The sequence below is a fragment of the Pantherophis guttatus genome, chromosome 4 (assembly GCF_059756535.1).
Source record: "Pantherophis guttatus breed Tessera chromosome 4, ASM5975653v1, whole genome shotgun sequence".
NCBI classification, from domain to species: Eukaryota; Metazoa; Chordata; class Lepidosauria; order Squamata; family Colubridae; genus Pantherophis; species Pantherophis guttatus.
In genome coordinates this window covers 37,899,558-37,925,791 of record NC_142066.1, presented here as the reverse complement: position 1 = coordinate 37,925,791, position 26,234 = coordinate 37,899,558, and the positions used below count along the sequence as shown (strand labels likewise).

Below are 26,234 nucleotides of genomic sequence, written 5' to 3'. Positions count from 1 at the left end.
TGGGGTTGAGAAACACAAATTATTAGTGATATTTAAAAACAATTTAAATATATAAAAAATCATGAAATGGTTTACAAGTCATAATTTCATATCATATAGTACCCACTATCCCATACAACTACTTATAAATAAATTATTTATTCTTAAATGTTGCACTACTGTCTTCTCAATATGAAACATACATTGCTTCCTTTTAGTGCTAAGGTTGTAATATGAAAATGCAGCAGATTGCTAAAATAATGAAAATCTTAATTATCTTGTATCCAAATTGAAAAATTGGCTGTATGTGTTTAACAAGCTATAGCCTAAATAAAAATAAGTGTATTATATATCTTATAAAAGAACACTAATCATATATACTGCATATATAGAAATAATTAAAAACAATAATGAAAAAGAAAATGAGATGTTGCAAAATTATTCCTTAAATTCAATCAATTGCAAAAAAGTAATATTTCTCTCTGTCTTACATGTAAACCAAATCACAAACATAGTAGAATATTGACTGTCATTGCATATTTCATACATTTCTACTATAGCAACATTTCATTTTGTAAATTATACCTATAAATAGGAAAACAATATTAATCAAGAGAAATGATTTAAGTTTAAGTTCTCTTCAAATAATGCTAACTCTAAATCACGTCTGTTTCAGTCTGTTTTTGAAAGTGCATGAATGTATATTAATGTACTCAAAATTGTTCTTGTAACTAAAAGCCTGATTATTGCTCTGGGGATGATTTAATAAAAAGCATTTACAGAAAGAATTTACATATTTCCTAAACATATACACAAGTATACAAATAAAACATTACTATGCAATGTAGATTTCTTTTGTTTAATTTCTCCAATCTGGGCTAATCCTGTCTGGAGAGGTGAGAAAGACATACACATTACCAATTTATTTTCATATTTACCCTATCTTTTGCCACTCACATGAAAATTATAAATATATTCATTTAAAAATAATTCATTAAAACAACTTTTGCTGGAAGAATTTTCTGACAATTAATTTTCTGAGTGCTTGCTTAACATCAGTATTTCTTAGAGAGTATATAAGGGGATTGAGGACTGGAGTGACCACAGAATAAATAATAGCAATCACCTTGTCTTCCTCTAAAGAGTACATTGAAGCAGGACGGAGGAATGTATAGATAATGGTAGAGTAGTAGAAGCTGACAACCAAGAGATGGGAAGAGCATGTGGAGAAGGCCTTCTTCTTTCCTTCTGTGGAACGGATTCTGAAGATGCTCCTCAGAATAAACCAATACGATAAAAATGTTAGGGTACAGCTGCTTAAGGCAATGACAATGGAAGCTGCAAAAACCATTATTTCATTCAGGCTTGTGTCTGAACAGGAGATCTTGAACATTGGTGGCAACTCACAGAAGAAGTGATTGATGATGTTGGAATCACAGAAAGAAAGCTGTAGTACAAGTCCTGTATGAATTGAGGAATTTATTATGCCTATGAGCCATAGCCCAGCCATTGTCCCAAAGCAAACCTCCTTCCTCATAATTACTGTATACTGCAGAGGTTGACAAATAGCAGCATAGCGATCAAAAGCCATAAATGCAAGAAGTAGGAGCTCTGTTCCTAAAGCCAAGGTGAAGAGAAATACCTGTGCAATGCACCCAGGGAATACAATGGTCTTTCTTTCAGATAACAGTATTTGCAGTAATTTGGGAATTATCACCGAAATTGAACATACATTTATAATAGACAAATTGATTAACAAAAAGTACATGGGCGTGTGAAGTTTCCTGCAGGTACTGATCACAAGGACGATTAGGCAGTTTCCTACCAGAGCTACTCCATAGATGAGAAAGAAAGTCTAAAATATGAGCATTTGATTTTCAAGGGAACTTGAAAACCCTATCAAGATGAATTCTTTAACTGTAGAAGAGTTCTTCATGTTCAAGTTTGTGATGCAAGGGAATGAAACAGCACATCACTTTCTTGGCATTTTTCAATTCTGTTTCTTAGCGTTTTTCAATCCATTAATAGACATCTCCATCAAGAAAATATTTGAAAACTCCTAAGTTTCCCAGAGCTGATGATTAAACCTCTAAGATGCAGAAAAAGCTGGTGTAAACATTGTAGTTAATATTCCAATGATGTCTATGCTTGGTTAATCTTAAGTAGAGGTGCTGGATGATTTGGGGTCACCCAAACTGGTACTGAACAGATAAACAAATTATATTACTGGTAATTTTTCCAAATACTCTTCTTAATAGGGAATAAGAACAACAACAATAATGGCACAGTGATTGCTTCCCATTTTTAGAAATAAAGTCCAATCTTTTCCATCCTGGCTTTTATACGGCCAACTTGATAGTTGCAGTAAAATAATGGTGTTGAATCGTAATTCCCCTTGAATAGAAGTCAGTTTAATTAAAGATTTTCAATAAATCATCTGAGAGTTTCCCTGGTGGTTTAGTTAGAAGACAGTCACATTCAGTTTTATTTTCTCTAAATGCTAATCCTCACGTCAGACCACTTTTTCATTTCCCTGAATGTGAGGACAGTCATAAGTTTAAGGACTGGTCAAAAGTGCGAGGACTGGTCAAAAATAACTTTTTCAACCCTCTGAGTAGTCCATTTACTACCGGTTCTATGGGTAATGTGACTGGGTGGGCGTGGCCAACTTTTTTTTTAACTTTTACTTTTAAAAGCATTTTTTCTACAACCTTAAGAGGTTGCAGGAAACAATGCTTTTAGAAGCTTCTGCCAATCACACAAATCTGCTGGGATCGCCAGAAGCTTTTAAGGGGATTTTTTTCCCTACAACCTCTTCAAAAAATCCCTTTAAAAACCTCTGATGATCTAAACTGAGTTGCCTGATCCTCAGAAGCTTCTAAGAACATTTTTTTTCTGCAACCTCTTCAAGCTTCTGCCTTTTCAAGGCAAAAAAGGGCGAGGTGGGGGACACACATGTGTGGCAATGAGATATTCCACAGCTCAAACTTTCCCCCACCAGAAACCTTGGAAGATTTCCTGTCTCTAAACAAACAACTTCTGAAAATTGAGTGGCAGGGGCAGGAAAGTCTCGCCCAGAGAGGAAAGAGACTGGATTTCGGAGGAAACGCAGCTCGGTTTAAGGTTAAGGCAGGGCAGAGGGGCTGAGATGATGATGGGAGGTGGGGGGGCAGCCTTTCAAACAAGCAAAGTCAATGGGGGGGACCCGGATTCACTTAAGTTAACAACCATGTGAATCACACCTCCCTGCCTAGCCTAACACAACACACACATACATATCCAAGGGACCCTCTCCCCAGGCGAGAGAGACCCAACCCTGACAGAGCCAAGACAGGCAGGGAAGCCAGCAGCACAAACGTTCGGGCAATCCATCCTTTTTTTGGGAGGGGGGGATCTTTGCAAAGAAAAGGAATGCAGATAAGGCAGGTTTAAAGACCCCTCTGCTGCAAAGCCAGGAGCATCCCCTAGAAGTCCCAGTCATCAGAGATCCTGGCCCCCCCACCCCAAACAAGCCAATCCACAGGCTCAGATTCTGGCCCACCCCCCTCTCCCTGTGAGCCACACAAAACGCATGTCAAGCATCAGAATCCCCAACTCGTGACTGTTTTGCAAAAGCCCAAGTGGATAGGACCCCCCCATGCCCACCCTCCCCACTCCCTCTGCTGGTTCCCTGGCAGTGTAGGTGCAGCAGCCCCGGCTGGGGAAAGGAGGTGTTGGCCGTGAGGCTGCTTTGCAAAGATGCACCTGCACTGCGCGGTGCCTCCTGCGCTCTCACCTGTTGGATCTGCCTGGACACTATCACCGCTGTCGCCGCTGCAGCCACTGGAGCCCGTCCGGTGCCGGTGGGGAACCACGTGGCAGCCCATGTAGATCCCAGGCAGTGGAACTCAGGCTAGGGAAGGGGTGGGCAATTGTGACTCTTTTACAATCTGTGGCCTTCAACTCCCAGAATTCCTGAGACAGCCAAGCGGGTGGGAGGCGGGGCGAGGGGCGGGTGAGCCAGCAATTTAACAAACAGTTCGGTGTGCTGCAAGGCCAATAAAATTACAAAAAAAACACTGAACCATTTGTTAAATTGCTGGCTCGCCCGCCCCTCGCCCACCACTATATATTGGCAATAAATAGTGGTGCGGAGGGGCGGGGCAAGGGGCGGGGTGAGCCAGCAATTTAGCAAATGGTTCGGCCGAACCGCCTAGAACCAGCAGAATCCCACCACTGCCTTACACTGATTAATGACTGTAATATAGATTCTGATTTGATTTTAATGTTTTATTTATTTTTTATTATTTATAAAAGTATACATTATATTTCCATATCAAGACTTGCTTTTAGCTTAATGAAGATGATGGAGAAATACAACTTTCCTTCTTAAAAGTGCAGGACTTTGATCAAGCTTCTTTTCAGCAACTTCTGATAAGATTTTCCAACTTCAGCAATATTTTTTTCTTTTATTCAGTCCTTTTCTGATCTTGCTTCCTCCTGCTATGTCCACAGTTGCAGAATCTTCCTTTCTCGGGATTCCTCTTTCCAATTCTGTCTGCTTTCCTCCAATGGATCCACAGTTCTTGTTTCTTGATATACAATGAATTAATGCATGCAACACAACACATACAACCATCTTCATTGCAAAAAAAAAAAAAAAATCTGACCCTTATATATTTCCACCAGGCCCGTTTACAAGATATTAATTAGGCATGATTTTTTTAGGAATCTATCTGAAACTTTATATTAAATGGGTTGAACTTTACATTAAATGGTTTAATAAACAAAAAAAAATATTTATTAATGATAATACTTAGTGAGCAAGGTATTATAGCAACTCTTAGCAATTTTTACTTTTGAACTCTGTTATGGACATGCATAGAAAGTAAATGCTTCACTGCATCATCTAGCCAACATTGATCTTTATGCACTGCCTCCTTATCAATATGAAATTTATATTACTTATTTGTAGGTTTAGAACCTAAGGGAAAAAACCTATCAATTATACAAATAATTGTAAAGAAAATAAGATTCAAAGTATTCCTTAAAGTTTACCAAGAGCAAAGAGTGTCCTCTATTTCTTACATGTGCATACATAAAATATTGCATGTCACCATGTATTTCATCTATGTTCAGTACAGCAACATTTCAAGTCAAGAGATTCAACATATTAACAGTAACAGACAGCAATGCTTCAAAACCTCTTTAGTTATTGTAACTCTCTACGGAAATCAGAGAAAAAGTATGTTTGCTCATATCTTTTGCAAACTGCTGATACAAAAAGGGAAAAGGCAGATGACAATGGCCTGAACATTAATGTAGTTGGGGTTCTCCAAGTAATTGGAAACTTGTTTCACTATTTGAAACTACATTTTCTAAAATGCAATTATACTTTATTTCTTTATTTATCCCTTTATTTCACATCTTGGATTTATTTCAGCATATAAACTGGATGACCCTGCTTCCTTTAGTCTATTATTGCAATTCAATGTATACATTTTAAATTCTGAATTTCACAATAATATCCCATGCTCGTCACCTCCTGTATGTTTAAAAAATTAAGACACCAGCTGAAAATAAGCCCTAGTGCTTATTTTGGAAACGAAAAGAAAATAAGACCGGGTCTTATTTTTGGGGAAATACAATATCAGTAAGCAAATGTAAACACAGAGAAAAGAAAACAAAAAACCTTTCTCAGAATATATATGGTGAATATGCATGTTACCAAATTATCTTCACTTTTTTGTATATTTTGCCACTCACATGAAGATCTAAAAAGAATTTATTAAAACAGATCTTGCTGGAAAAATTTTCTATCAATTAATTTTCTGAGAGCTTGCTTAACATCAGTGTTTCTCAGAGAGTATATAAGGGGATTGAGGACTGGAGTGACCACAGAATAAATAATAGCAATCACCTTGTCTTCCTCTAAAGAGTACATTGAAGCAGGACGGAGGAATGTATAGATAATGGTGGAATAATAAAAGCTGACAACCAAGAGATGGGAAGAGCATGTGGAGAAGGCCTTCTTCTTTCCTTCTGTGGAATGGATTCTGAAAATGCTCCTCAGTATAAACCAATAAGATAAGAAGGTCAGGGTACAGCTGCCTATGGCAATGACAATGGAAGCTGCAAAAACCATTATTTCATTCAGGCTTGTGTCTGAACAGGAGATCTTGAACATTGGTGGTAGATAACAGAAGAAGTGATTGATGATGTTGGAATCACAGAAGGAAAGCTGTAGTACAAGTCCTGTCTGAATTGAGGAATTTATTATACCTATCAGCCATAGCCCAGCCATTGTCCCAAAGCAAACCTCCTTCTTCATGATTACTGTATACTGCAGTGGTTGGCAAATAGCAGCATAGCGATCAAAAGCCATAAATGCAAGAAGCAGGAGCTCTGTTCCTAAAGTCAAAGTAAAGAGAAATACCTGTGTAATGCAGCCAGGAAATGCAATAGTTTTTCTCTGGGTTAGAAGAATTTGCAATAATTTGGGAACTATTATAGAAATTGAACATACATTTATAATAGACAAATTGATTAACAAAAAGTACATGGGTGTGTGAAGTTTCCTGCAGGTACTGATGGCAAGGATAATCAGAAAGTTTACTACCAGAGCCACTGCATAGATGAGGAAGAAAGTCCAAAAGATGAGCATTTGATTTTCAAAGGAACTTGAAAAACCTATCAAGATGAATTTTGTAACAGTGGAAGAGTTCTTCATGTTCAAGTTTGTGATGCAAGAGAATAAAACAGCACATCACTTTGTGCAGAAATCCTCTTTCTTGGCATGTAGACTTGTTTTCATTCTATTAATAAACATCCCTATTATATATATTCAAAATATATGAGGATAATGAAGAAATCCATACAGAGACAGAAGCTTTCCAAGTCTTACAAAATAGTTGAAAATCTTTTTTGTTTGAAAACCAGGCTGCCAAATGCTCCTTATCAGTCAAGGTGGTTAAATTGCTGGGGAGGGGAGAACGATGTAGTAAACAAGTACTAGTGTTGATATCCTATCTACACTTGGTTAGCCTTAAATAGGTCTTTAGAGGGCTTGTAGATGTCCAAATTAGAGCATTACTGACACATAAACATTTAAAACATTTAAAAACTGTAATGCTCAATGGTGGGGGAAGGGCTATTCAACCAGCTTTCATATAAGCTGCAACAAGTTTATTTTTATTGTCTCTGAATATGTAATCCCCAGGTCAGACTACTTTTATACTGTCCTACAGTTCCATAGTGATGTTCTTTGGAGACTGGCTGTTTTAATTAGAGAAAATAACTTTTAGAAGCCTGTAGGATTTTCAGTATTGTATACACTTGTATATCTATAGAGACTTATTTTGGTCTTTAAAGTTTCTCCAAGACTGATTATGATGGTTATAACTTTATCAATATTTATTGATAAATATAAATAAAATAATAATAATAATAATAATAATAATAATAATAATAATAATAATAATAATAATTTGTATTGATTGATTGATTAAAGTTATATGCTGCCTTTTCTCACTATCTGAGATGATTCTGGGTAGCTCACAATAGTATTAAAACAAAGCTATTAAAATATTAAATTAAGAATTACAACAATTAAATAAATAAAGTTTAAAAAGAAGAGCAATGACAGGGCTCTTCAAAAGGGCTCCACAAATTCCATAGGGGTGAAACAGTGCCTCGGATAACCTGATCCCATGTCACAAAGGGCATTGGGTATTTTGAATTGGATATTCAATTGGATATTTTGAATTGGATCCAGAAGGAACTGGAAACCGTGTGCAGCTCATGTAACAGCAGTGGTACATGTGTCATCCTAGGGGCCTACAAAACTGTCCACACTCCTCCATTCTGTCCCAGCTGTAGCTTACAAATATTCTTCAAGGATAGCCTTGAAGGTCTTTGTTGACTCTGAAGGTCAACAAAGACTTTTAAATGACAACTCTTATTCCCCTCCCCTGCTCTGTGGTCTCGGTTGGTGGCATTCCTGAGATTCCACTGGGCACATTTCAGAAAGGGGACTTCATCCTCTCCAGACCAAATCAGATTTGTAATTCTGTAGATCTTGTATTCTGTAATTCAAGCCAGATTGGTATACTCCATCCTAATAACTTCATAATTATATTATTGACCAATCTGGCATTGACAGCAGCAGCTGAAAGACAGAGCCTCTATGATTTTTGATAATCTCTACCCACCCATCAGATTATATAGGGTGGGTGAATTTGCGTTTACTGGACTTGCTTTACAAATAATTCTGCAAAAACAAGGAACCATTATGCCATTATTGTTTTTGTATTCAGGGCCATCATGGGAGATGTCAATAATTTCATCAGGAGAGATAGTCAATGCCAGAAAATTGCTGATGATGCTGCGAACCCTAGTGATGTCATCTATTTCATTGTTGTACTCAAGTCCAAATAAGATGATGTTTGGATGCTTCTGTTCATGTTCAAGTTTCCTGACTTCTGGTGGGTCCAGAAGGCCCAAAAATCAGCTGGCCAGCATGCACATGCACGCCAGAGCTAAGCTTGTATGCCCACTGATATGGCTCCATGTGCCATCTGTGGCACGTGTGCCATAGGTTCGCGATCATGGGTTCAGTCTCTTCAACTGGACCTCTTTCTGTGAAAACATGATTGAACTCCAGACTCCAGTTCATTAAAAAAAAAAAAAAATCAGGCAAAGCAAATAACAAGACCTAGCAATTACTAAGAGCAGGAATGATTAAGAAAGAGAAAGAGGGGCTGATTGTGACTGCACCAGATAAAGCATTAAGAGTAAATACATAAAAACCCAAAGTTGAGAAGATAGCAATAGATACCCAATATTGCCTGTACAGATGAAAAAACAGTAGATAGCTGCAAGAATATCACACAAACTTATTATGGACCAGGTAATAACAATAATGCATTGAAATATCTGCAAGAAATACAACTTTCCTGCAGGTAAGAACTGGTAGGACTACAAAATAGGCAAAGTAATTAAAAAATAAAAAAGTTAAAGTGCTCTGAGACTTAGAATTCAAACAGGTCATCATCTGCCATATAACATCAAATTTAACAATTTTGATAATAAAGCTAAAAAAAATGAAGTCTGGATAATGGACATTGCAGTACCTGGGAAACAGCAGAAGAGGAAAGAAGAAGCAAAAGGGGAGAAAATTGCAACATAAAAATATAGAAATAAAATGACTGTGGCAAAAGAAAGCACAAATAGCACCAATAATAATAGATACCATGGACACAATCCTAAAACTATTGGAGCAGTACTTGAAATCTATCAGCACTGACAAAACCACCATTTGCAGGTGTGTTACTCCGAACAGCTTAAAGACATGTGACAATGTCTTTAATATATCAAATACAGTATTTGCCTATCACAGGTACTTGTGAAGGATAGTTGACAAAAATGCAAAATTCAGTCTAAACATTCTGGTAATGAACTATAATAAAAAAGTGTAGTGTAGAAAATGAATGAATATTAGGGTAAATTGCATCCCAAAATAAAATTTAAATACATTATATTACAATATTTAATATAAGATCAATAACAATTTAACTTCAGAATCCTGATTATAAAAATGCAGTTGTTTTTAAATTAAATTAATAATTTTGGAGGGATGGTGGTAGAAGGAAAATAGAAGGAATAAAATATATGAGAAAGGATGATGAATTCAGAAATAAACTATATGTAACATTTTAAAGGAAATCCTTATCAATAGTGATACAATAAATATTCAATATTCTACTGATTTTCAAAATACAATCATCCCTCCCAGTTCTGTAAACTATAAATAAACTTAATTACTTCAAAAGTTTTGTAAGTGTTACAAAGAAGGGCAACAAAAATATATTAAGAATTGTAACAGCAATTACAAAAGTCATGCAAATGTCCAATCCTGTCCATTCACTTTGGTGTCACTTCAGGATAATCTTAAACACTTCAGTCCAAAGTACAAAAGAATTTTAAAATGAAATATGATCTGCTATGAGAAGAAAACTGATTGCTCTTTTAGACAAAGAAGGCTTTCCACAGAGAGTTTTACAACATGAAAGTATATTTAATTTACTGTATGTAGCAAAATATTGGATGTCATATAATAATTAAAAACAGCAGAAACAACATGATGTAAAATAGAAACAACAGTTGAGGAGCCAAATCAACCAAACTTGTGAATGTATGATGATTTTTCCACAAATCAAGTACTTTTAATTTCAGGGATCCTTGGTATTCTCTGAGCTTGGTTGTTTTCTTCCAGATGTTTCATTACCCAATTTAGATAACATCATCACACTGGCATTGATTATATTACTTAGCTAATGTTAGCTAGTGCTATCACTAATGATGTTACCTAGTTTGGATAACCATGCTCGGAGAGCACCAAGAATTCCTCATTTCAACCCTGACCTACAAATATTCTCCTTTATTTATGCTTTTAATTCCTCTCCTATATAAAACCCTTTTTTAAAAAAAATACTAATTCCCAAATCAGAAATCTTCAAGATGTACTCTGAATGTAGCTTCAGGTATTTCTAAAATGTTTTAAAGGAATGCTTAATCAAATAATTCTTATCTAAGATACATTTTCATGTAATATATTATGATACAGTACATAACATGAGGTTTTGATTGTATTTCTGGGTTGCCTGGAAGAAAAAGCTTAAGAAGTACTTTTGAAAATAAAAAATAATATAATGTATCAATCACGATACATACATACATACATACATACATACATACATACATACATACATACACGATACAATCACAATGTAATAATCACGAAAACAAAATGTTTGAAATCCAATTTTGTTACAATATATGATAAGTATGTTTGTATTTTCATACCAACATAAAGACTCTTAAATATAATATGCAATATATGAAGAAACATTGTTTAATGCTCACCAGAATTGTAGGAATATTTTACTGATGATATTTAAGATCTTGGAAGAACCCTGAGACTACCAGTGAACATTTTCATTGCTTCTTTAACATCTTTGTTTCTCAAAGAATATATGAGTGGATTGATAACTGGAGTTACTACTGAATAAATAAGTGACACAAGCTTGTCCTTATCTAAGAAATAGACAGAAGATGGTCTCATGTAGGTATAGATGATTGCAGAAAAATAAAAACTGATTACAAAGAGATGTGAGGAACATGTAGAGAATGCTTTCTTCTTCCCTTCAGTAGAACGGATTCTGAAGATAGTCCTCAGTATAAAAAAATAGGAAGTTAGAGTCAACCCACAGGTACACATGCCATAAAACACATCTGCAACCTTTGTCATAAATTCATTTATGCTAGTGTCTGAACATGAAAGATGTAATACTGTAGGGATATCACAATAGAAATGATTTATAACATTGGAATCACAAAAAGAAAGTTGCAGGAGAACTCCAGTATTTATAGCAGTATTTATCATTCCAGTAATCCATACAAAGATTGCAATGCCAACACATACTTCTTTCCTCATGATAACGGTGTAATGCAAAGGATGACAAATGGCAGCATAGCGATCAAAAGCCATAAATGAGAGAAGGACCAATTCTGACCCCAATGCCCATATAATGAAAAATATTTGTGTGATGCAGCCAGGAAATGAAATTATTTTTCTATAGGTCCAGAGACTTTGGAGTAACCTAGGAATTGTGACTGAGACAGATAATATATTCAGTAAGGACAAATTGAATATGAGGAAGTACATGGGTGTGTGGAGTTTCTTGAAAGTAGATATGAAAAAGATAAGGAGGAGGTTAGCTGTTAGAGCTGCAGCATAGATGAAGGCAAACACCCAGAAGAGAAGTACCTGCAGTTTAGGGGAATCAGTAAGACCCAGTAAAATAATCTCTGTGATAGCAGAATGGTTTTTTATTTCAGCAATTCTGATTCCAGTAACCTAGAAAGATATATAATATTATTTTTTTTTTACTGATATAAACATCTCACACTTTTAATATTAAATGTAATTAATGTGTGATGAAAGACCCAATTTGGTGTTGTTTAGCAATGCACTGGGCTGAAAATTGAGGGCCCTTAAATTCTAGTCTTGCTTTAGGCACAAAGCTAGTTCACTATTTATGTGACAGCAGAAAACTTTAGAATCTTTTCATCTAAATTTTCTGTGAGTGCCATACCTGAAAATTGTGCCATTCTGTCTCTCCCCAGAACTTGGGACAGGGGGAATACTTCTTGCTTCCTGTTTAGTGGTTAAATGTGATAAATCAAACTTAGAAAATTTCAGAATTATTCTTTTTTTAATAGAATGTATCTAACTGTATACTATATTTCTATTAGAAAATATGACAATTTGTGAGAGAATATAATGCAATGTGGATCATTAATTCAAGAATTCCCAAAGTATTAAAATCAGAGCATTTTAGTATAAACTGTAGGTAAAGATCTGGGAGAAAATGAGATTAATAAGAGCATCAATGTGAAATTCGGTCAAGATGACATCTAATGCTGAATATATTTACCTTCATTCTTATTTCTTCTTTGTTCTTACTGGACTTTGTTTTTCTGTTGGATGGAACAAAAAGTTAAGATTTGGCATCTATCAGCTGCAAAACATTGTAACCAATTACTTTTCATCAGTCTACTGGAAGAGGTTCAGTCTACGGTAGGCATGTTCTGGTTTAAAATTTTTCTTCTTATCAAGCAATGTTACACCTGGGAAGAGCACTTTGGGACTTAAAGAGAATCCATAATTCTTCCAGATATGAAGCAATATTTGTCTAAAACCAGAAGAAAGAAAAATAATGTTTCCGGATCCTCTGTTCCCTTGGGCTTGCCCCCTGTGCCCTGCATCTTTCTCTCTTCCATTGCTCTCACTATCTAGAGTGATATAACCCCTCTGACTAACAGATTGGCACACCTCCCTACTGAAGCTTGGTTTCTCCTTTGCCCATCCCCACTACATGGTTTCCATGATATTTGACAGGTAGATCCTCTGCATTAATTCCCCTCTCCTTTTTTGTGTAATAAATCTAGGTAGAATACAACTCATTTTGCTCTGGAAAGTGAATAGACAGCACTTCTTTCTTCGGGAGATGCAACAGGGATCTTTCTCCAACCACACACCTCCATTACCTCTAGTTAAAAATAATAAACTTAACAAGGCTAAAAGATAACAAAGCAAAGGAAATGCCCTCAAGATACTAACCAGCCACAGCATTGCATAACACTTTAGATACCCATGCTACCTGACAGAACAAGATCTTAATAGTCCAGAAAGTCATAGACTTTCCTCACTTCTGGGAACAAGATGTTCCAAAAAGCAGGGGCAAAAGTAAAAAAGATCTTCTAAACCTACCAGTCAAAATTCATTTATGAAAATGATCCACATCATGCCATTCCTTCTTCACCATGTGAGATGGGTAATTGTGATGATGCAGTTCAGGAAACCTGAACACATTCAATTGGATCTGGAAACAATCTACAGAAATGTTACATGCAGAACCCTAGGGTCCCAGGACTGCTCATGCTGCTGTATTAGTTCTAATTCTACAGAGGAATTATTAAGTCTGTCATCTGCACTTCTATAACTATCTGTTTTGGTTCTGCAACCCAACAAGACAGACACAGACTTCAGAGGATAATTAGAACTGCAGAAAAAACAATTACTACCAACCTGCCTTCCATTGAGGACCTGTATACTGCATGAGTCAAAAAGAGGGCTGTGAAAATATTTAAAGACCCCTCATATTCTGGACATAAACTGTTTCAACTCCTACCCTCAAAATGACGCTATAGAGCACTATAGAGCACCGCACACCAGAACAACTAGACACAAGAACAGTTTTTTCCCATCACACCATCACTTTGCTAAACAAATAGTTCCCTCAACACTGTCAAACTATTCACTAAGTCTGCATTACTATTACTATTAATCTTCTCATCATTCCTATCACCCATCTCCTCCCACTTATGACTGTATGACTGTAACTTTGTTGCTTCTATCCTTACGATTTATATTGATATTGATTATTTCCTGATTGCTTATTTGTACCCTATGACTATCATTAATTGTACTTTATGGTTCTTGATGAATGTATTTTTTTATGTACACTTAGAGCATATGCACCAAGACAAATTCCTTGTGTGTCCAATCACACTTGGCCAATAAAAAATTCTCTTCTCTTCTCTTCTCTTCTCTTCTCTTCTCTTCTCTTCTCTTCTCTTCTCTTCTCTATTCTATTCTATTCTATTCTATTCTATTCTATTCTATTCTATTCTAGTTGCAGCTTCATCACATCCTTCAATTGTAGCCCTATGTAAAGCCCATTGCAGTAAATTCAAATTCCTCTGTTTTGAGTCAGGCCATGTGTGTCCTAAAACAGGCTCATAGCTATGGCTATGATCTTATGAGGTGCTTCCAAAGCCAGCACTAGGGATGACAAATTGAAGTCCCCTAGGACATATGCTTGGGGAACTCCCCAGACAACTTTAAGAGAATCTCCAGCAGTTTGGGGAGATAGATGCTACAGTATGTAGCAGGGAGATTGGTGCACTAGCAATAACCCCAAGTGCTCCCACAAGCCCTTCTTCAGAGTCAAAGAATCACAATTAACATCTTATGAAACAGGACTTTTGAATGACAACTGCTCTTCTCCTCACCTGTCCTGTGGTCTCAGTTAATGCTATAACTGAGATCCTACAAGGTACATTACAAAAAGGGGACTTCAACTTCTTCAGGCCCAGTCAGATTTCTGTAATTCATGTCAGGTTGGCTGTTCCACCCTGATAAGGTCATAAATATGGACATTTTTATTATTGACCAATCTGGCATTAAGCAGCAGCAGCCAAAAACTGGGATCTCCGTACTCTGATTGTTTCTGCCCATCCCAACATATCAGGGAGGGAAGAAATATTTTAGGTCCTTTTTGTGAATCTGTCATCATATGGGATCTTGGAGATGCATCTTGTCTGTTTTGGCCCTTGCTGTATAGAACAGCTTTTCCCTAAGGTTTGGACATACCATTTCTTGTTGCCCTTTTGAAATGCTGATATAATTTGGCTTGTGTCTTTGCCATGTTCTGAAAAACTGAATATTTGAAAAGAAGAAAAATGATGGGCAAATTTGCATACCACATAAATGGATTAAAATGGATACATAACCTACTTTGTACCCAAAGCATCTCTTCCAAAATGTTACATTTTAATTATGGTTTGTATAATGTCTCTTGTAATATATATGTACTCTGTATGTACACATATACATACATACACACACACCGTATATATATATCTATTAAGTTTTATAGTTTTTTACTGTACAAGAGACTTCCAGGCATAAAATGTAGCTCCTAATGATATATTTTTCTCTGTACACCAGAATTATAGAAGCATTTTATTGATGAAACTTAAGATCTTGGAAACATTCTGAAATTTCCAGTGAGTACCTTCATTGCTTCTTTAAAATCCTTGTTACTCAAAGAGTATATGAGTGGATTGACAACCAGAATTACCACTGAATAAATGAGCAACACAAGCTTGTCCTTATCTAGAGAATATACTGAAGAAGGTCTTATGTATGAGTAGATGATTGCAGAAAAGTAAAAAATTGATTACAAAGAGATGTGAGGAGTATGTGGAGAAAGCTTTCTTCTTCCCTTCAATAGAATGGATCCTGAAAATAGTACTCAACATTAAAAAAAAAAAAAAGGAAGTGAAAGACAACCCACAACTATCCATGCCATGCACCATACCTGCAACCATTGTTATAAAATGATTTCTACTTGTGTCTGAACATGCAAGATCTAATACTGGAGGGATATCACAGAAGAAATGATAGATAACATTGGAATCACAAAAAGAAAGGTGCAACATAAGTCCATTTCATTTCATTTTTCATTTTATTAAATTTGTATACCGCCCTACTCCCGAAGGACTCAGGGCGGTGAACAGCCATGAAATAAAACATATAAATACAAAATTTAAAATAGAAATAAAACAAGTTAAATAAATTTGGCTGAACCATATTTAAAACCCCAATAATTTAAAACCAAATTTAAAATTCCCATTTAAAAGAGGAGAAGTTTAGGTCAGGCCGGCTTGCTGGAATAGGAACGTCTTAAGCGTGCGACGGAAGGTACGCAGATCCGGAATCCTCCGTATCTCGGGGGGAGCTCGTTCCAGATAGTAGGTGCCCCCACAGAGAAGGCTCTCCCCCTGGGGGCCACCAGTCGACATTGTTTGGCCGAAGGCACCCGGAGGAGCCCCTCTCTATGGGAGCGTACTGGTCGGTGGGAGGCTATTGGTGGTAGCAGGCGGTCCCGTAGATAACCAGTCCAGTATGTACAGCAGTATTTATTATTCCAGTAATCCATACAATGGCTGCTATGCCAACACAAACTTCTTTCCTCATGATAATATGTAATGCAAAGGGTGGCAGACAGCAGCATAGCAGTCAAAGCCATAAATGAGAGAAGGACCAATGCTGACCACAAGGCCCATATAATGAAATCCTCTGAAAACAAATGGTCCTCTTGATGCCAACTCCTTGTGTTTTATTTCCAGAGAAACTTGTCGATTCTCCAGACTTTCTCATTTGCTATTATTATGAATGGTGCAGCTTACTACATAATTTATCAGAAATCTGTTTACATGATTTCCTTCTACTTTTAATCTTTGTGACAATATTTTGTAAAAATAAAAACAATATGATATAAAAATGTAGACAATTGACTTTAGAAGCCAAAGCAAAACAATTTTAAGTTCATGAACATTTTATCCGAACAAACATGAAAATGACTTGCAGGCTTTATGCAAAGCTGAACAGAAGGAAATAGAAAAGAGGCATCCTAGGTGGCTATAACATGGCTTTCTCTAGTTCAAATTGTGTTTTTTTTAATTTCTCTTCCAATTCTAATTTATTCACATGCATTTGTTGTCTCTGTCAGATTCCAAATATGAGCTCCTCAAGATGTATTCTGAATATAATTTCCAGTTTATCTACCTGGTGTTTATGTGTTTTCTATTGCATAACATACAGTATTCCCGAGAACAAAAGATAACATATTAGGAAAGTTTGCACATTAGAACTCTAGGAAAATGTTGTAACTGAATCTTAAGGCCTAGGAAACAATTTGAGATTTACAGTAAGCATTTTCAGTGCATCTTTAACATCTTTATTCCTCAAAGAATAGATGAGTGGATTAACAACTGGAGTTACCACTGTATAAAGAAGAGCAATATATCTGTCCTTGTCTAGAGAAGATGAAGGGGGTCTGATATATGTGTAGATGATTGCTGAAAAGTAAAAACTAATTACAAAGAGATGTGAGGAACATGTGGAAAAAGCTTTCTTCTTTCCTTCAGTTGAACGGATCCTGAAGATAGTCTTCAGAATAAAAAAATAGGATGTTAGAGTCAAGCCACAAGTAACAATTCCAAACAACAAATCTGAGATGATTGCACTAATATGAATGATAGTGGTGTCTGAACACGTAAGGTCTAATATTGGAGGTATGTCACAGAAGAAATTATTGATGATGTTGGAATCACAAAAAGAAAGCTGTAGCATAAGGACAGCTTGTATTGAAGTGTTTAGCATTCCAGTAATCCATACAAAGATTGCTATGCCAACACATACTTTTTTCCTCATGATAATGGTATATTGCAAAGGGTGGCAGATGGCAGCATAGCGGTCAAAAGCCATAAAAGAGAGAAGGAACAATTCGGCCCCCAAAGTCCATATAAAGAAATATATTTGTGTAATGCAGCCATGAATTGAAATTGTTTTTCTGTTTGTCAAAAGGCTGTGGAGTAATCTAGGAGTTATAACTGAGATAGACAATATATTCGCTAAGGACAAATTGAATATGAGGAAGTACATGGGTGTGTGGAGTTTCTTGAAAATGCATATAATAAGCATGAGGAGAATATTAGCAGTTAGAGCTGTAGCATAGATGAAGGCAAATACACAGAAGAGAAGCATCTGCAGTTCAGGGGAATTGGTGAGACCCAGTAAAATAAATTCTGTAATGGCAGAATGGTTTTTTATTTCAACCATTCTGTGTCCAAAGACCTAGGAAGATATATTATATTATTAATTATTTCTGGACTTACTCAGCTTGTCACTTTTAATATTAAAGGTAAATATTGGAGAATAAAGATCTGGAATAATGTTGTAGGGAAAGCCACTGGGGTGGAAATTGGGAGTTTGTGTATTCTAGTCTTGCAATAGACACTAAGCCAGCTGCATGACTTTCTCATTTTCATCCTTAAGGCAAAAGTGGTGAGAAAAGCTTTCAAAAAAGAAAGAAGAGAAACACTTCAAAATAAAAATAAAATAAAAATTATTGGACTCATAAATGTATGCATGAACACATATACACAGAAACTTATACACACACAAACACAGATAGTCAAGAACTTTAGGTAATTATCTGATTTATCCAATTTCACATTATATATTTTTGTATATATTACAAGTTTGATGCAGATGTCAAATATACTTGAACTATGGGACCTTTAACAACTCTTAACTTAAATTCATTTTTTTTCATCAGCTGTTCCTATTTCCTCTGTTAATTTGCACTTTGGGGAAGATTGATGAACTGAAGGGTAAAACAATGTATGCAGGAGATTGTGATTAGATCCATTTGGAATGCTGTTTAGTATCGGTTGGATTTAAACTTATGTTTAATTCTTATATTTAATCACTTTTTTGTAATGGTATATATATATATATATATATATATATATATATATATATATATATATATATATATATATGCGATATTTTTGCAATCAGGGTTTTTTCCTATGTTGAAAGATGTTAAAATGGCCATGGTGGGATGAAATCTCTATTCATCACTTTCAGACCTGTCAGACATTTTATGTTGTTTCTTCTGTGATTTATGGGAGACTGGGATAGCACTATTTCGGCCTTTTTAGACCTCTTCAGCCAGACACACCCATATTTTGTGACTCCTCCCTGTAGAGGTCAAATATTTATTTCTTTTGAATATGTGTCTGGCTGAAGAGGTCTAAAAAGGCCGAAATAGTGCTATCCCAGTCTCCCATAAGTCACAGAAGAAACAACATAAAATGTCTGACAGGTCTGAAAGTGATGAATAGAGATTTCATCCCACCATGGCCATTTTAACATCTTTCAACATAGGAAAAAACCCTGATTGCAAAAATATCGCACATTTATACCTATGAATCAAAAGAAATAAATATTTGACCTCTACAGGGAGGAGTCACAAAATATGGGTGTGTCTGGCTGAAGAGGTCTAAAAAGGCCGAAATAGTGCTATCCCAGTCTCCCATAAGTCACAGAAGAAACAACATAAAATGTCTGACAGGTCTGAAAGTGATGAATAGAGATTTCATCCCACCATGGCCATTTTAACATCTTTCAACATAGGAAAAAACCCTGATTGCAAAAATATCGCACATTTATACCTATGAATCAAAAGAAATAAATATTTGACCTCTACAGGGAGGAGTCACAAAATATGGGTGTGTCTGGCTGAAGAGGTCTAAAAAGGCCGAAATAGTGCTATCCCAGTCTCCCATAAGTCACAGAAGAAACAACATAAAATGTCTGACAGGTCTGAAAGTGATGAATAGAGATTTCATCCCACCATGGCCATTTTAACATCTTTCAACATAGGAAAAAACCCTGATTGCAAAAATATCGCACATTTATACCTATGAATCAAAATAAATATATATATATATATATATATATGTATGTATGTATGTATGTATGTATGTATGTATGTATGTAGCATCCTGGTTAGTGTGTTTAGCTATTTACAGAGTTCCTACATCATGGTTAATTATGTTGCTTGTTTATATTCAGTCCTTTTTTGATTGATGAAGTCCTGAAACTTAAAACAGAACGTTAACATGTTTTTGTGGTTGAACAATAAAGAAAGAAGAAAAGACAGTGATGGGAGTACTATGTTATGAATGTACATGCTCCATACAAAGCCTATTTATATTCCTGATATAGTCTTTGCAAATCCCACATATGAGAAATACAGTATATCATGGTGAGCCCATTTGGGAAAAAAGACAACGAGGTGAAAATATGGGCATCTGAGGCGGAGTGAATAATATTTAGAAATATAATTATGTTTCTACAAAGAAATATTTGTGAGGGAATATAATGCTCTGAAGATAATTAATTCAAAAATTTCCAAAATATTAGGATCAGAGCAAATTGAAAGTAAAGATCTGAGAGAAAAAATGAGGTTAATAAGAACTTCAATGTGATTTCAGTTAATATTACATGTAATGTTGAAGATATTTACCTTCATTCTAATTTCTTTTTCATTCTTACTGAATTACATTTCTGTTGGATGAAACAAAAATTTATGGTTGGCATCTATCAGTTGCAAAACAATGGAGCCAAACAATTTTCATTGGTCTAATAGAGAAGACTGTCATAGGCACTTCTAGCTCCTCTGCTACCCAGATACCAGGTTAGAAGTCTTTCTTCTTATAAACTATTGTTGCAACTCTTAGGAAATAGACCTTGGGGACTTCAAGCGAGTCCGTAATTGGATGTTTCCAATTATGAAGCAACATTTCTCTTTAAGAATCAAATTATTAAACTGTGATCAGAGAAAGATTTGGTTCAATCTTTACCTTCAAAATCATATTAGCTAGATGTTTTTTTTTTCTTTCAAGTTTTTTATCTTATATTACATATACATATCAATGCGTGAACAGTGTGACACCTGGGTGCCATACATTTCAGTACAGATAAAATAATATTATTAATCATAGTTATCACATTCATCTGAATGCGATATGTGATATGTGATAACTAATGTGTATTTCTAGTAGTAATATACATTTATATCAAATTATAATCTTTCATTATTTCATATTGTTTAAATATACATAATACTACCGCCATTCAGTTTCTAAACCTCCCTCTTATCATTACACTTATTTTATAAAAATGTGTATGCTAATATTCCCTCAGGGGGAAAAATATTTTTCTTTTTTCTTTTTTCTACCCGCCTTCTATCCATCATCTCTTGCTCGCATCAATACTTTAATTTTTATTCTTTTTTTAACCTTCCTCCCATATTCTTTTCCTGTGACAATTATCTTTTTCTTATTGAAAAAGTTTTTCAATTACAAATTTCCCCCCGTTTTTTCCCTCCTCCCTAACCCCCCCTCACCACCCCATCCCCCCTGTGACTTCTTCAAAATAAAAAACCTAATACATAACAGATTATATAATATTTTAGCATCCCCTTACTCCCTCCTCCAAATACTGACTCTTACTTCTAATGATATTATTAATATTATTACTTCCCCCTCTTACCATGCACTTCAAAATAACATTCTACTATAACACTGTATAACTTCTAATTTAACACAGTAATATTATTATGACTCCCAATTTAGCAATGATCTGCCTTTTTTCCCCTCCCCCATACTTATGTCTGTATATTAATATAACATTTCAAAACAACCTTCCACTTTAAAACTATATAATAAATCCTACTTTAACATTTAATCTTTTGTGTATATTAATATAACATTTCAAAGCAGCCTTCCCCATAAGTTCTAATTTTACATTTGTTCTGTTCTATCCATTTCCTCCACTCCCATAAATATATCTCTTAAGCATCCCTTTTCTTAATCTATACAATCAATACACTAGCCTGTCTCCACCCACTTTCGTACAAAATTACAAAATTACCATACACAACAATTCCTAATATCTTTGTTCTTCTGCCCACCCTACTAAAAAATATTCCTTTATATAAATAAAATCAATGACTTTAAATTTATAATCCATATAATATCTTCTTTGATGTCTTTCCACTGGATTGCTGACTCCATCATCCGTATTAGGGTAACATAACATCCCAGTTGCAACAGAATATTCAAAATCCTTAGTTATCATCTGCCCCCATCAATAATGAATATCTTCGTATATATAAAAAAAGAAAACAACCACCCGAGTGACTTTATAATTGTATTCCATATAATATCTGTAATAGTGGCTTTTTTCAGGATTATTAATTCCCATCGTCATAATGGGGTAACAGCCAGATCTTCTGCATGCCCCAGCATAACTCTCTTGCCTTATAGCTCAGCATAGATATAATACATGGATCAATAAAAAGAAAACCAAAAATAGATAATTCCAATCCAACAATTTAAGGCCCTTTTCACATCCCAAAATTACGGCATTGCAGAGGTCTGTCACTCTCCTCAGGGTAATATTAACCACTACTTCGCCTCAACCATCTTTTCATATATTCAGTCATGTATTTTTAAAAATAACTGGCTTCGCTGTTGCTTAATTTAGAAATTTTTATTTTTGTGAGACCTGTTTCTTTTTTTCCTTTCTTTTTGTGGGTTTGATCTCCATCCTAATTTCCTTTCTGCAAGTTGTATATCAACTGATCGGTTTTCGTTCTGATTTATGACTTGATCTTGTTGGTTTTGCTTTTGTGACTCATATTTCTTTTCTATAAGTTGTGTATCAATTAGTTGATTTCCATGGTTGTCTGTGACTTGGTGAATCATCACGTTAGAATCCGATGCCACTTCTCTCTTATTTATAAATAATCCAGCTGAGGTGTCTGAGGAATCCAAAGGCAATTCATCTACAAAGGCCTCTGTAACTCGATATTTTTCCTTTATTTCTAACTCCTTCTGCTTATCTTGTGTTGTGCATAAAGATGTTAAGTTCATTTTTAAAAAATTTTGATAAAATTCTTCCGCTTTTTCAACAGTATTTAATTGATGTCTTTCTCCTTGATATCTCAATATTATACCAACTGGAGCATTCCATCTGAATAAGATATTTCTTTTTTTAAGCTCAGCCACCAGAAAACCAAATTTCTTTCTTTCCAATAACATCTTAGGTGGTAATTCTTTATATATCCAAATTTTTCTTCCAAACAGTTGCAAAGTAGACTTAAAAGATTTTTGCACAATATTATTTCTTATTTCTTTATCTGTAAAATAAATCACCACATCTCTAGGCAATTGCCTTTGCTTTGCAATCCAGGAGTTTATTCTATAAACTCTATCGATCCTACAAAATACCTCCTCAGGTTGAACCTTTAAAATCCCAGCCAGAACTTCAGAAGATATTTTCCTTAAATCATCTCTGTTATTTTCCTGTAATCCTCTCAGTCTAATCGCATATTCAGTAAAATTATATTGCATCATTAAAACTTCCTTTTCAATCCATTGTTGTATGTTTTCTGCATTACAAATCTTTGGATCAGCTTCCATTTTAGGTTTTTCTTCTAAGCTATTGTCTTGAATGTTTATCAAATCATTTTCAATTTTTTCTATTTTATTTTCCAAATTGTCCTCAATTTCCTCCATTTTAGACTCTAATAGATTAGTATTTGTATCCAACTTGATCATAAATTCTGAGAAACCATTAGCCATTTTTATAATCTTTCGTTGTAAAATATCAAACTTTAATTGCACCAATTCTTTAATTTCCTGCTTAAATTTCTCAAAGTTCTGATTCATAATCTCATCCCTTCTTACAATCTCCTCCAGAAGAAATTCAGTTATATTAAAATCAGTTTTCTGAGACTGTAAGTTAAGAACTTGTTCATATAGTTTGTGGATGGGGGAATCCCCCCCCCACTGCTTGTTGTCCAGCTATGTAAGCCTAAATGCCATATTTCCACACAGGCAAACTTTTTTTAGAAAAGAGAGAAAAAAAAAGCCAAGTAAAGAAAAAAAAAAGCTTCTTTCCAAACGAGATCAATATCAAATCAAATCTCCAGAAAAGAGAAAACACAAAAGTGGAGCTTTTTCTTCAATTGTAGCCAGGAGTATTTATTCCGCTACTTTGTGACTTAATAAGAAACGGAAGGACTTTCCCTTTTCAGCTTCCCTGCTCAAATTTTGGCAGTCGCCATTTTAAAAGTTCTTTTTAACTTTGTTCAATATCCTTTGCAAAATAAGTATAAATACTTGCAATTTAGGGTCACAGGTCCAGGTCCAGATCTCATCCTCTTTGCTTAATCTGTTAGTTATCTTGAAAAGCTTGTTTTCGTAGCCTTGCTCTGCAAAAATGCAGAGGTCTCCCAACGCCCGGAGCAAATGGTGAGTGATATAGGGAGCCTCATCCGCTCGCCCCCAAGAATAAAAAAAAAACTCTGGAGGCTTCGCGGAGAGCTCTACCTACACTCACCTGCTCTATCTCACATTTCCTCCTGGAAATGGAGTTTTTCGAGCTGCCTTTCCGTTGTAAAGGCGGCTCTTTACAGGCGAAGGGGCTGGCGGTCCCAAGGGACCGTCTGGCGGCTACGAGAAGCAAACCGGAAGTCCTTCCTCCCATATTCTTCTCTTAAAGTTTTATCTCTGTCTGTATCTGTGTTTACATCCTGCCTAGACAATCTAAGTGTTTCTCCCATCCCTATCCACTTCCACTGTGTAGCTTTGAAATTATCAGCCCGGACCCCTGTCTCCCTTCCCAAAGCATCTTCCTGCTCCATCCATACTCTTTTCAGATCTCTTAGAATGTTCGCCCCCTGGTTTGATTCATCAAACATTATTAATTTTATTGATGACTTCTCATTATCTTCTTTTTGTTGATTCCTCAATTCTGTTTTTTCCTCTATTCTTTCTGCTAGCTCCTTCTTTTCCTGGGTATCTTAGTCATTACTCATTGTCCTTGGTATAATAATTTCCAATTTTTGATCTATGCCATCCATTAATTCCATAATCACTTTATGTTCTTTCTGTATAATATCCTTTATGCTTTGAAACATCAAGACCATCTCATTCAAAGTGATTCACTTACCTTCCCTGCTAGTTCGCAAATGTAAGTATGCACGTGTGCTAGCTTTGCTCGCACTCACTTCCTCTGTGCATGTGCACAACCTTCCGTGCATGCACAGTGCTCACACATTACGTATGGGTGGCTGGGTGGAGCCTCCCACAGTCACCACTACTAATTCATCTGAACCAGACAGAACTGGCTGAATCCCACCTCTGTTCTGCTCATTTCCTCCTTATGTTGCATTTTATCTTGTTTTAGTAAATTCCACTTTTGGCCCATAGCCCGAGAACCATTTGTTCAAACCTGAGGTGACTCTTCAAAGTATACACTAATCACAGTTCTTTATGTTCCATAAGTAGTCAGTCAGTTCCATTTACATAGTCCAGGGAGTTATCCAAGTCTCTTTAAGTCACCTTGATAGATTCAGTCATATAACTTAACATTCAGGGGTCACTTTAATTAAATGTCTTACTTGTTCTCACATTTAAATCTCCAGTGGTCATAGGGTAGATGTATATAATCCAGTAAATATTGTTACAGTCACTTAAATGGGTATTTCCAGGCTTGTATATTTTCCTTTCATCAGCAGGTGGCATTCTCAGGTTAATTTTCAATATTGTTACTAGAAATCTGGTTTTAATTATTTTAAATTGTAATTCAATTATAGAAGCAGTGTTAATTTTTTAAATCCGTTATTCCAATATTGTAAATTGCCTTTCCAATGTCATGACTTCTCAATTTGAGAGCCCAATTTCCTGAATTTTTAAAGATTTTTTTTTTCTGTCTTTAATCCTTTCCTTCCGATCTGGCAGTTTTCTCAAAGTATTTGATTGCCGCTTTAACAGATAGTTCTGAGTAAATCCTAGATTTCTCTTTTGGGGTTAACTATTGGGTAAAAAAAAAAAAAAAAAAAAAAAACTTCTCACCCAGTTCCACATTGTTCACCAAAGCCAACACCAGCTCAAAGCTTAGGTGGTTGTCATCTGTCCCAGCTTTGTGCAGCCATCTTAGACTGTTTCTTCTTCTCATCATGGCTGAGAGGGAAAGTAAGCCCTGGGTCAGGCAAGAGATCTGCGATTCTCCGAGACCTCACAGGATGTCCCTCTTTGCTTCACCACCCCTCCAAGGCAGCTTTGGTTCCTTTTGGAGCCCACCAACGGGGAGAACTTGGCGCGGAAGTGCGGAGACCTGCTCTCCATGTCCAATCTCACCATGATGTCAGCTGAAAGTCTTATTAACCAGATTTTTGAAACCCATGTCATATGTATTCTCAAGAACAATTAGTGTTTTTCTGAAAAGTACATATAGTTTATAAGATTGTCATTTTTATGTCTCCATAAGTACAACTTGTATTATTAGTATCCTAGTATTCTTTAGAAAGGTTGATGCTGCTGCAGGTTTGAGAAAATTCATGCAGTGTGATAAAAAATGTCCTTTTGGAATTTATTAATGTCAAAAGGAATTTTATAATCCGTTTCCAGTATAAGTGACTGAGAGAGGAAGTGAGCAA

General features: G+C 35.6%; 3 protein-coding genes and 1 pseudogene across 3 annotated transcripts; all 4 read right to left on the bottom strand.

Moving 5' to 3' along the window:
- Positions 1-973: 973 nt before the first annotated feature.
- On the bottom strand, positions 974-1,915 carry LOC117668797 (olfactory receptor 13G1-like; annotated as a pseudogene).
- A 3,831-nt stretch (positions 1,916-5,746) lies between these two features.
- LOC117668796 (olfactory receptor 13G1-like) lies at positions 5,747-6,688 on the bottom strand. The gene has a single exon (XM_034422857.2). It carries the CDS (start codon positions 6,686-6,688, stop codon positions 5,747-5,749), a length of 942 nt encoding a protein of 313 aa, XP_034278748.1.
- Positions 6,689-10,912: 4,224 nt separating this feature from the next.
- LOC117668795 (olfactory receptor 13A1-like) lies at positions 10,913-12,461 on the bottom strand. Its single transcript, XM_034422856.1, has 2 exons — positions 12,456-12,461; positions 10,913-11,875 (listed from the first exon to the last, which is right to left on the bottom strand). Exons 1-2 carry the CDS (start codon positions 12,459-12,461, stop codon positions 10,913-10,915), a joined length of 969 nt encoding a protein of 322 aa, XP_034278747.1.
- A 4,586-nt stretch (positions 12,462-17,047) lies between these two features.
- LOC117668794 (olfactory receptor 13A1-like) lies at positions 17,048-17,992 on the bottom strand. Its single transcript, XM_034422855.1, has one exon. The coding sequence runs from the start codon at positions 17,990-17,992 to the stop codon at positions 17,048-17,050; it is 945 nt and encodes a 314-aa protein (XP_034278746.1).
- Between the last annotated feature and the right edge of the window lie 8,242 nt (positions 17,993-26,234).